At 51.1% G+C, this 12,125-nt stretch overlaps 1 protein-coding gene across 1 annotated transcript; it reads left to right on the forward strand.

Moving 5' to 3' along the window:
- Window positions 1-1,467: 1,467 nt before the first annotated feature.
- aebp1a (AE binding protein 1a) lies at window positions 1,468-11,817 on the forward strand. The gene is made up of 20 exons (XM_086054371.1): window positions 1,468-1,844; window positions 2,699-2,950; window positions 3,026-3,100; window positions 3,663-3,713; window positions 3,791-3,850; window positions 4,036-4,104; window positions 4,308-4,385; window positions 4,464-4,573; window positions 5,036-5,175; window positions 5,356-5,440; window positions 5,512-5,656; window positions 5,737-5,816; window positions 6,054-6,177; window positions 6,260-6,456; window positions 6,538-6,711; window positions 7,469-7,594; window positions 8,144-8,390; window positions 9,179-9,318; window positions 9,574-9,673; window positions 10,755-11,817. The coding sequence occupies exons 1-20, from the start codon at window positions 1,607-1,609 to the stop codon at window positions 11,324-11,326; spliced, it is 3,063 nt and encodes a 1,020-aa protein (XP_085910497.1). The 5' UTR covers window positions 1,468-1,606; the 3' UTR covers window positions 11,327-11,817.
- The last annotated feature ends 308 nt before the right edge of the window (window positions 11,818-12,125 follow it).

A 12,125-nucleotide genomic window follows, 5' to 3' on the forward strand; every position in this document is an offset into this window, starting at 1 on the left:
GCATTAACTAGCGGAGACATCGTAAGCCAAAGCTAACTTTTTTTAGTTTTGTAGTAAACCTCAACTAACGACAAACGGCAGTTGCCTGTCCACACACACGTGCACGTACACGTTTAGTTGTGAAGTTTGCTGCTGCCATCTAGTGGCGGAAAGCTTGAAGCTACCGTAAATCAACCGAGGGATGGCTTGTAACGCAACACAGCCGAAAGCGAAGGTAGCGCTGTAATTAAAGAATTAAAAAAAAACGGTTGTTGTTATGAAAAACAGTTTGAATATTTGTGTCTGTGTGTGTTGTGCAGTCCAGGGTGCTGCTCAGATGTTTTTTTTTCTTCCTCTGGCGTGATAAGAAAAAGTCAGCAATGAGAAACAGATGAAGGCCAAAGTCAACAAAGACGCACGACATGCACCAAAAATGCATCCAAAACAAACTGCAGTGGAACACGCCCAGCCATATTTGGGCAAACGCTCATTTCAACCCCCCGGAGCCCCCCCCCCCCCCACCGCCACCCCCTCACCTCCAAGACCTAACCCTGAGTTGAGACTTATTTGACACCCAAACCCTTTTACAAAACCCCAACCCTTACTTAACCTTTGTTTACAAGCCTAGTTTTGGTATGAAATCCAAACCCAGATTTCAAAATGTAACTTCAAGACCTAATTCAAAGATGACAACAATTTGAGACCCTAACCCTTGTTTGTACATTCTAATCTTACCTTGAAACCCAAGTTTGAAGCCCCGACTCACATCTGAAACCATGTTCCTTGTCTGAAACCACACCCCTCTTTCAAACCCTAAAGCCCTGACCTTATTGTGAAACCCCCAATCTTGCCTTGAAACCCCAATTTGAGGCAGCAACCATGATCTGAAACCGTGAATTGAAACCCTACCCTGCTTTCCAAACCCTAATTTGTCCTCACCCTTTGTCTGAAAGGCTAATCTTGGCTTCGAACCCCGATTCGCAACATTAATTCGGAGGTGAAGGCACCCTCATCTCGAGACCCTCATTCCACACCCAAGCCTTGAAAACCCCAATTTGAAGCCCGGACTGCAGAGCGCCGACAAGCTGATTTGCACAAGTGATTTCCTTTGCCGTCGTTTTGTTGTCTCCCGATCAACACCACAAACAGATGGAAAAAAAAATCCCAGATGAAACTTGCAGTTGGTTTACGAGAAAACCCGCTCATCACGTAACAAAACAAATTCTTTTCCAGATGACTCTGCAGTTTTTTTTGGTTCTTCACCCCGGCTGGAATGTCTCAAGTGTCTCCACAAGCTCCTCCCTTGGCCGGGACAGAGAAAAAAGGGCTACTGAAAATGAATTAGAAGAAGAAGAAGAGGAGGAGGCGGAGGAGAAGGAGGCCGCTCACAGACTTGAAAACAATCAGCAGCAGTCTGGTGCCCCTGCGTGGGCCTCAAGTCCGCCCTGTCGGGGGAGCGCATCTGGCCCTGCCTGTCGGGGGAGCGCATCTGGCCCTGCCTGTCGGGGGAGCGCATCTGGCCCTGCCTGTCGGGGGAGCGCATCTGGCCCTGCCTGTCGGGAGCACATCTGGCCCTGCCCGCGACGCTCCTCGCTCAGCTTCGTCCTCCGCTTTTCTTCCTGCCGCCATGAGGAGCCTTTTGGCGCCGGCCTGCTTGCTCCTGACGCTGTGCGGCGTCCTGCTGTGCGGCGGACAGGCCGACGGGGGAGGGGAGGCGCAGGTGAGGGAGGCCCGGGGGCCGGCGGAGAGACGGGGGCCGGACGAGCCCCCGGCCGACCCCCGGGGCCGGCCGGCCGACGAGCCGGCGGCGGAGGTGGACAAGCCCAAAGCCAAGAAGAAGAAAACGCCGCAGGAGGTGGAGGCAGGTGAGCGCCGTCAAACCCCCACAAGACAACAGGAAGTCCATTTGCAATTTCAAAATGAAAGCCGAGCCGGCTGGGTCGGCTGGCTCGGGAAGAAGCGGCTTGCAACCGGGACGGGGCGCCATGAAGCATGCGGACATTTTTCATGATACGTCCTTTTGACTTTTGCTTTTTCAATTCAGTTAAAGAGAGTTGAATAGATTTTTCAAAAATGCTTCCTATTAGTTATTAGGGTGTTTTTATATGGAGTATTTGTTGAGCGCAAGACAAAAACAGCTCACTAAGTAATAAAGTCAAGTTAAGTACAATTCTCAAACTGCTGACTCGGCTTCTTACGGAGGTACAGCAATACCGGACAAAATTTACACAATGGGGATTTTGGAGCCGATCACCGATCGACAAGTTTACAAAAAAAACGATAACCGATCCCCTGCGATCAGAAGATCCGTTGACCTCGGCTACTCGCGGGAGATCGATTTCTTTTCAGGCAGATGTCCATATTTGGCGCATTAAAGTTTTGATAACCGATTAATTTGAAAAAATGCGTAGTGACTAAAATAAGTATTTTTTTCCTTCCTTCCTAAGCGTGACTTAAAACCAACCCTAATTTGAAACCCCACCTTACTCATGACTTGAAACCCTGATTGGAACGAGCATGCCAGTGATATGTGTTTCAACAACAACAACAAAATCCTCCCCCAAACTCCTTACTTCCCAAGTAAGTGGCTCAACCCTCGCTATGCGGAGTCACGTTCTTCGGTTGGCAATGTTGCCCACGTCTGGCTTGTTACGGTCAAAAGCATCTCATGAAGTCGCCCGGTTTGACGTGATCGGCTGCGTGTTGTGCTTGCGTCAAGCCAAAGCCAGGAAGGCGGCGGAGAAGGAGGCCAAGGCCAAGAAGCAGAAGACCCCCAAGCCCACCAAGAAGCCCAAAGGTCCCAAAGCCACCAAGAAGCCCAAAGCGCCCAAAGCCACCAAGAAGCCCAAAGCGCCCAAAAAAGCCAAAGCCAAAGCCGCCGCCACCACCACCACGGCCGCCACCACCACCACGGCCGCCGCGACGATGTTGCCGGACATCAAAACGCTGATTCAACCTGCCACAGGCACACGTATGTGGCTTTTCTTTTGTTTTTCCACCGAAACAAGAGCTGAATGTTCCGACAATCTTCTTGTTGTCTCCACAGCAACCAGGCACTTCCCCACCGTGCAGCCCAAGTGGGAGGAGCCCGAAGAACCAGACCTGGTCAGGAGGATCCCGGGTCAGTGGGTCACGGGAAAACTCGAAAAAACAAACGCTGGCTTGAAATGTTCCCATGATTGTGTTGTTTGTGCTGACTCCTTGTGGCCAAAACAGGAAATGCACTTTATTCATCCATCAACTTTGCATGGAAGCATTGAGTTTAGCTCGAGTATCTTCTTTCACAGCTTTCTTTGTTGAATGTCGTTGTTTAGAAGTTAGAACATAGTTGCTGACGTCAATTGTTTTGCCTCTTAATGGGACAAGTACAAACACAGACGCAATCAAAGTCAAAGAAATCCATCGCTTACTATTTTCGTGACATGTTCTTTTTTTTTTTCAATAATGCAGTTAACGCAGATTGTTTTGCTGTGTAAAGGACAACTAGAAACATCAAACGGATCCGTTCGTAATAATCGATTTGTTCATGCCAGATTACGTATTTGTCTTTTTAACATGACAAGAAGAAACCTCACGGCGATCTGTCCTTGCCTGATGTGTTGTTTTTGCCACTTTCTGGACCACCCGCCAGGAACGTCAAAGCAAATCCAGCCATTTCCTAACAGTTTGTTTGCCAATTTCAGGCCGAGACAAAAATCAGCCGACCACTCCGGAGGTGATCGTGTACATCACAGGTATTGCCCATATCCGGCGCCCGGGCGACTTGCTGGACTGGCGAGTGCCCGACAAGAAACGTTTGCTTGTGTTGCAGAGGAGACCACCGACGTGCCCTTCGTGATCCCCTGGTACGAGGAGTACGACTACGACGACCGTACGTCCGCCGCCGGCCCCGCGTGTCGGCCCCGCGTGTCGGCCCCGCGTGTCGGCCCCGCGTGTCGGCCCCGCGTGTCGGCCCCGCGTGTCGGCCCCGCGTGTCGGCCCCGCGTGTCGGCCAGCGCCGAGGAACAAGTCGTCATCGTCACATTGTGGGATTTCTTTTTTTTTTCCCCTCCGCAGTTGCCAAGAAGAAGCAAGAGCAAGAGGAGGAGCAAGCACGCAAAGAAAAGGCGGAAAAGGCGGAAAAAGGTCAGGAACCCAAACGGAAGCGTTTGCGTTCGGGCTTTGTCCTGAAATTTGCCACCCCGCGTTTTGTGAGTCGTGTGTGCGCCTTGACACGGTCGAGGTCGGGGAGACTGAAAAGCATCGCATCATCCCGCGACCCTCACAGTTTGAATGCAGCGTGGGCGCCTATACGCACGGTCGCAAACGCTCATGTGTTTCCGTTGAAGCCGAGCGTCAGAGGAAGCTGTGGGAGGAGGAAGAAGAAGAGAGACTGAAAAACACGTTACAGCCGGCAGAACCCAAAAGTAGGATGACGTCGCCAAAATGTGGAGGCTGTCCTCATGCGCGGAAGTATCTGAAGCCAGTCTTTGTGGCGTGTCCAGAATGTCCTCCTCTGGGTTTGGAGTCTCACCGCGTGGAAGACGACCAGCTGCTTGCCTCCTCGCAGTCCCTACACGGATTCGCCGCTCAGAGGGGAAGACTCAACATGCAGGTAACACACGTTGTTTCACTATCCAGCATTCAGCGCAACCAGGCACACCGGACCGGTCTCTCCGAGCACACTGGGACAGCGTGCAGACCGTGCCGGACTGGCAGATTGCAGCAGACTAGAAGACCAGAACCCAATGAACTGACTGAGACGCCGGTCCACACTCCAACACTAGACTACAAAAGGACTGAACTATACTAGACCTCCAGACCGTACTAGACTGGACCACCACATCACACTGGACCTTACTGGACTCAGACCACACTGGACAACCAGAACGCAAAGGCATGAGTGGAACACCAGTCCACACTTGACTCCTGGACTCCAATGGACCGAACTGCAATGAACCTCCAGACCGCAGTAGAGTAGACCAGCAGATTACACTGGAATTTACTGAAACCCCAGACCACACCACACTCCACACTTGACTGTACCAGGCCGGACTAACTCTTGTTCTGCGCCAAGGGTTCCGGCAACGACGAAGATCTTTACGGGGGTGCGTGGTGCGCGGAGCCCGAGGAGACCAACAGCTGGTTTGAGGTGGACGCTCGACGAGAGGTGGAGTTCTCGGGCGTCATCACCCAGGGAAGAAACTCTGAGCAGATGTGGGTCTCTCAAACACTTTTGGAGCCTCAACACGGAACCTAACTACAAAATTTAAAAAAAAAAAATTCCTGTACACGGATCCCCCGTTTATCACAGGGATCCGTTCCAGATGCAACAATCACCGTTTCTGTTTTTTAATGCCGCGCAATTGTTTTGTACATTTGTACATCTTCTCGCAGTGAGGACTTTGTCTCGTCCTACTTTGTGGCCTTCAGCAACGACAGTCGCGATTGGACGATTCTTCACGACGGCTATGCCGAGTGGGTAAGTCGAGGGACCTCCACCGCAACTTTGACTCCAGAAAAGTGACAACAAAAAGAAATATTCCCTCCCAGTTGTTCTACGGGAACGTGGATAGAGACACTCCGGTTCTGAACCGATTTTCTTGGCCGGTGGTGGCACGTTACATACGAATCCTGCCGCAGAGCTGGAACGGCAGTTTGTGTCTCCGGGCCGAGATTCTGGCCTGTCAACTTCCCGGTCGGTATGCCGAGAACATTCCCACACTGCGTCAGCCGTCGGATGTCTGAAGCTTTAATCCCGCGAGTGTCATCTTCCAGGTAGCCAACACGGCGAGAACGAAGCAAAGTCTTCCGACGAGCTCGACTTCCGACATCACAACTACAAGGACATGAGACAGGTCACTTGCTTTTGTGTCGTAACTCAATAGAAATAGCTCCAGTAGCGAAGCGCTGAACAGGTGGAGCCGCGCTTTCGGAATTGGACAGAAACTCACATTTAGTTCGCCTGTACAGGTTCTGGTGTATTTCAAAGTCATCTTTACATTTGCCACCAAAGTGCAATACCCTAATACCCAGTATCCGGTACGGGAGTAGTGAACAAGTAGTACATCTCTCAATAACATTGTGGGCTCCAGATGATGAAGGTGATAAACGAGGAGTGTCCCAACATCACCAGAATCTACAACATTGGGAAAAGCTCCCAGGGTCTGAAAATGTACGCCATGGAGATCTCCGACAACCCCGGGGAGCACGAGACGGGTAAGGGAGCTCTTGGTTGTCCGTCATCGGTCGAAAAAGGCAAACAAAACAAGCCGATTGAGGTGTTTTTTCGGTTGTCCAGGCGAACCAGAATTCCGATACACGGCAGGTCTCCACGGCAACGAGGTGCTGGGCCGGGAGCTCCTCCTCCTGTTGATGCAATTTCTGTGCAAGGAGTACAAGGATGAAAACCCCCGAGTGCGCCGCCTTGTGGACGGAGTGAGGATCCACCTGGTGCCGTCCCTCAACCCCGACGCGTACGAGCTGGCCTTTGAGGCGGTACGACGACCCAGAGAAGCAAGCCTGTGCCACTTGTGGCTCATGTTGGAGACTTGATGCACTTGTCTTTCCGTCCTTCAGGGATCTGAGATGGGAAACTGGGTTCTGGGCCACTGGACTGAGGAGGGTTATGACATTTTCCAAAATTTTCCGGATCTCAACAGCATTTTGTGGGGGGCGGAGGACCGCGGCTGGGTCCCACGCTTTGTACCCAACCATCACATTCCCATGCCGGAGAACTTCCTCAATGGATCCGTGAGTTGGATGTGCTTTCCGTCGCATTTGGCAGATGGCAATTTACTTCATCGCTCTCTTAACAGCGCCACTGCCACAGCAATGCAACGACACAAACCATCAAAACTACACAAAAAGCGAGGCAATACCATCTGGAGCCGTTCACGATCACTAGTCATCTTAAAGCATGACATGAACCTCAAACCTTCCAATAGAATACGTCATCCTCACCACAGAGGCGGGTTCATCATTTGCGCAGATTGCTACAGAGTTTTGCTGGTCTGATTTGGCAGCAACGAGTTTTGCTCTGACCAACCAGAGGAACGAAAAATTGGGACGACATCAAGGCTTTGCTTTGTCCCTGTGAGGACAAATCTGAAATTTGATCGGTTAAAGCAATAGTCCCATTGCTCAAGCAGTTTTCAATTCCGTAGTCTAACATTACTGATTGTGAACGCGCTGGACAGATTAGATTGACATGGAAACACGGGGACTGAAATGTGATTGGACCCCCCCCCAAAAAATCATCACACATCCACAAACACATACATGGACAGTACATGTGCTGGAAGCGGCGCGGCCGAGAGAAAACAATTGACTGTTGCGACTAACTCAATAAAATTCATGGAACCAAATATTAGACGGCAAATTGCTCACACGCTGGATAGTGTACTTGGGCCCGCCCGCACAGACGGACGGCCCTGACCGCTGGCCACTGCTTCTTCTTCGAACACAAACCGTTAAAAGTAAAAGGCTGCGCTTTCTTTCCGGCCTTCAGATGGCTGTGGAGACCAAAGCCATCATTTCCTGGATGGAGCGCACCCCTTTCGTGTTGGGAGCAAACCTGCAAGGTGGCGAGAAACTGGTCACGTACCCTTTCGACATGCAGCGCCCGCAGATTTCGGTAAGGCCGACTACTCGGGGAGCAAAGGTGGCCTGGCTCGCCTCAAGTCACCAGATTTAGGACTCATAACTTGCTTGGCCTAAACTACTGAAAGACCCCACTCGTCTTTGACTTGGTATTCATGAGATTCGACTTGACCTCAACTAGAGCTACTTTCCTTGACGAGTCCTGCCGGTTTATCCTGGCAAGCCGCTAGTATGCTATCATGTGAATTCCAGAGACCACCTCGTGAATAATCACGGAAGGAGGTTGAAGAGAATAAGAGAAGATTGAGAGACTGGTTTTGGGACCGCGAAAAAAAACGGTGCGATGGTGTTGGTACAACTAAGTGGCACAAGTACAGATACTGGCTGGGCAAGCAGCTCATTAGCCAAGATATATTGTAAACTGAGCACGACTCGATCGGATTGGACATGCTTGAGTCCAGTCTACTTTATCTTGCCACGGTGACTTGGGACTTGCTTGGAACTTGAAGGTCAGGACTTTCCCTCTGCGGGAAAGGGAGCCGTATCATGACCTCGATATCCTGACGACCTTGTGCTGTCTAAGATGAGCGACAGCCGCAGCTGGACGGCCAACGGCGAGATGAGCGAGGACACGTGGGCCCGCATCCAGCGTCAGAACGAGGGGGCCCTGCGAGAGACGCCCGACGAGGTCATGTTCCGCTGGCTGGCCATGTCGTACGCCCACAGTCACTTGACCATGACCGAGGTCCAGCGCGGATCCTGCCACGGCGACGACGTCACCAGGGGCCAGGGCATCACTAACGGCGCCAGCTGGAAGCCCGTGGTGGGAAGTAGGTGTCCACGCCGATTTTAACATTAGGTTGTGTACATTCTCAGTCTTGGTATGCCCCAACAATTGAGAAAAGACAATTGGACTTCCTGGTTGTTGAAAACGCTTGATCTAAAAGACTTGTTCAAGTCTAATTTTTGGGTGTGGGTCCTTCCTATTTCTGACTCTGCTGGGTGAGTCTCCAGGGCGCGGTCAAATGAGGGTGTCCTAATTCTAGACACAGAGGGCCGCTGGTTGGAAAGGGATATGAAAGAAATTATAGATGTCTAACTAGAGAGACGCGGCAGAAGCTTCACGCCGTGACTTCTTGCCTGCTTACAATGAAAAGTGGACACTAACAAGTCCATTTGCCACCAGATCTGCGAACGACTGATTGCTGGACAAAATGTTGACTCATTAAACACATCTGGCGACAACAACAAACCTGATGACAAGCCCCACGGGACACTTTCACCAGAGGCATGCTGTAAATTGGGGACCTCAAAAAAAAAAAAACAATGAATCCATTTTTCAATCAACTAGTCAATTGGCCACCCTACCAAACCAACCAACGAATTAACTAATGAACTAACTGACCAAACAAATGGACTAACCAACCAATAGACAAGCCTGCCAACCAACCACCCGACAAGCAAAATAACAACAAACTTCATGTGAAACATCTTCCGCAACCACCGAGAGTTGACTTGTCTCCTTTCAGCTTTTTTGTGGGTTTTCACATTAGCGTCTGCTAGCTGCTAGCCAGGAAACCGGGCCGATTAGCCGCTTAGTGTGACCTCGCCCCCGCAGGCATGAACGACTTCAGCTACCTGCACACCAACTGCTTGGAGATCTCCATCTTCCTGGGCTGCGACAAGTTTCCGCACGAGAGCGAACTTCCTCTGGAGTGGGAGAACAACCGCGAGGCTCTGCTGTCCTTCATCGAGCAGGTCAGAACCACGGCGACACCTTCAGGCCGCAGACGGCTACGCAAATCAGCTTCACCTCTGCCGTTGGCAGCCGGGTCGGCATTGTGAATGAGAATCCGCTCTCAACGACCGACCTCAACCCGCTTAAGCGACGCCACGATAATCCCGCGGCTCATTGGAGGGCTGCTGACAACTGAACTGCGCTTGTTGGGCCTGCTCGCTGGACTGCTTGAGGACGAGTGTCATTCCACTTCTGGTGTGTGTCTCGTGTCCCAGGTGCATCGTGGGATAAAAGGTGTGGTCAAAGACACGGAGGGGAACGCGCTGGCCAACGCCACCATATCAGTGGAAGGGATACGCCATGACATCTTCACCGGTATACACACACCCGCCGTGAATACCACCAAAAAAAAAAAAAAAATCTGCAGTAATTGAACAGCCCTGCAAAATGTTTGGAATTGACCATATTAATAGTTTTGACGGTACACAAAAAAGTGCATTTATATCAAGTTTGCAACTCAATTGCCAGGTGATAACGACAACTTCATCGGTAGCTGCCCAGCAGACGAAAAAGACAACGGAAAAAAGGCTCAACTTCGCTTCTGCCAACATATCAAGATCTTAGTTTGTCAACCAAAATAGCTTCACCATACCATTTTGACGCCAACAACTACTTTGATATTAGCCAACGCATTGGCGCCATCTTGCGGCATCTTCGGACGTTACAAGCACAAAAACGCCGATAGTTGCGAACGGGTGAGTTTTGATGGGTTCAAAAGGAAAAAATGTGGGTGAAAAACAATCATGGCTAGAACGAAGAGCTGGGCATTTGACTAAAAATTGAGCGGCCATAATCCGTCAGCAGCGAGGGTACCCTTCCGTGGTCCGTCATTTTTCCCTGTGCTGATGGGAGGGCTCCCGCACACTGCCCGCACCGATTGGATGGCCGAGGGTCACCAATCAGAAAGAAGCTTTCGGCACGGGGCGGCTCGCTATATAAGCAGCGTGTTGTCTTCAGCGTTCCCAATCAGACAAGTTGCTTGAAGAGGTGCTGTACTAATGTGTTCAATCAAACATAATATAGAGCAATTCAAAAAAAACGATTTCAAAACAATGAAACAGGGGCAGTCGCACATCAAATTGAAAGCCGAAAAATACAAATGGCTTTCGTGAGTCACTTCTAGAGTTCTATGGCACCAAGGCAAGGCTTCTGGCACCATCTTGTGGAATCTTAAAGCGCAAAGAAGCAGTCAATGAGCATTTTTTTCCCTGTGAATCCAGGATGAGCATTTTTTTCCCTGTGAATCCAGGATGACCCCCCCCCCCCCCAATAATTAAAAAAAAAAAAAAAAAGGATCAATTTGCCAATCAAATCAATCAAAGTCGCGAGCGGCGTAAAAGCGTAGATTCACCGTTTCCTCGTGCCGGACGGTTGATGTCGTGGTCTCTCTCGGCAGCCCCGGGCGGCGACTACTGGCGCCTGCTGAATCCCGGCGAGTACCGCGTGACGGCCAAGGCCGACGGCTACACGCCGCAGACCCGCCTGTGCATGGTGGGCTACGACTCGGGCGCCACGTCCTGCAGCTTCGCCCTGCCCAAGTCCAACTGGGACCGCATCAAGCAGATCCTGGCGCTCAACGGCAACCGGCCTATCCGGGTGGTCGCCAAGGTCGCCGAGTCCGCGCCCACGCCGCCCGGCGCCGCCAGCACCCTCTCCCCGGAGGAGCAGCACGCCGCCGGCCAGCGCGCCGAGCGGCTGCGCCGGCTGAGAATCCTGCGGCTGCGCCGGCTGCGTCTGCAGAAGCAACGCGCCGGCCTCAGGACCACGCCCCCGACCACCGCTGCCACCACCACCACCAGCACCGCCGCCACCACCACCACCACCACCACGCAGAAACCCCAGACCACCACTTCCTGGTACGACTCCTGGTTCCCGGTGGACAACTTGTCCACTGAGAACCCCTTTGACAGCATCATCTTTGACTCGGTGCCCACTGAGGACTACCCCTTTCACTTCACCATCGACTGACACGTGCAGGAGCGGTCTGAGAGAACACCAAACACGTCTCCCTTCCAAGGGACAAGACGACCCCTTAAAACGGAACTCACTGCCAAAATTTCCTTTGCAATAATGTGTTCTATGTGACCCCACAAATCTAAGAACGGCATTCTGATGAATATTGCATTTGTGGAAAAAAGAATGAAGCTGATTTGATCCATCTTAAGGTTGCCAATGCGAGCCCGAAGGCACTTTGACGTCAACGGCAAGCGAAGCCCCGGTTGGCGTTTATCGAATGGGACAAACGGTCAAACAGAGAAACACAACATGAGAATACTCGCAAGGAGCTGCTGTAGGCCACAACCCACAGCCAGACTCTCGCCATCGCAATGATTTGACTCCAGCAGGCCACGCCTCTTGCACTCAAATATTACACTAGGTGCAGTAATTACACTTTATTAAAAAAACGTTATTTGTAATCTCAACCAGTGCTATTTTTCATGATTAAAAAAACAAAACCATCGTTGTGTTTTTTGGCGGGACTTGGACCGGAGGAAGGCCAATTCACTTCAAGGGGGAGAATTCTGAGATACAGAGGAACCTCGTTTTTTGTGAGTTTTGACAATCAAAATTGTGTACGTTCCTTGTACTTGTACCCCTAAAAACAGTCTCGGTCAATCGTTTCCCAGAATCGATGCAACTTTTTTTCATTCGAAGCATTTGGTAAATGTTGCTAGCTCTGCCTAACATCCTGTCAAAAGTTAGACCTTCAAAATAAAAGCAGGCCGGATGTTTCAGTAGCCTTTCTTGGGCCACATGGCTTCTTATT

The sequence above is a fragment of the Filicampus tigris genome, chromosome 15 (genome assembly GCF_054856515.1).
Source record: "Filicampus tigris isolate MCC_2025a chromosome 15, RoL_Ftig_1.0, whole genome shotgun sequence".
NCBI lineage: Eukaryota > Metazoa > Chordata > Actinopteri > Syngnathiformes > Syngnathidae > Filicampus > Filicampus tigris.

What these genes read in the sequence shown, in the direction of transcription:
- aebp1a (XM_086054371.1), top strand. Translation starts at nt 1,607, where the DNA reads ATGAGGAGCCTTTTGGCGCCGGCCTGCTTGCTCCTGACGCTGTGCGGC. An exon ending in GGAGTACGACTACGACGACC is followed by an intron (nt 3,851 to 4,035) that starts GTACGTCCGCCG and finishes TCCCCTCCGCAG; the next exon opens with TTGCCAAGAAGAAGCAAGAG. An exon ending in GGGGAAGACTCAACATGCAG is followed by an intron (nt 4,574 to 5,035) that starts GTAACACACGTT and finishes TTCTGCGCCAAG; the next exon opens with GGTTCCGGCAACGACGAAGA.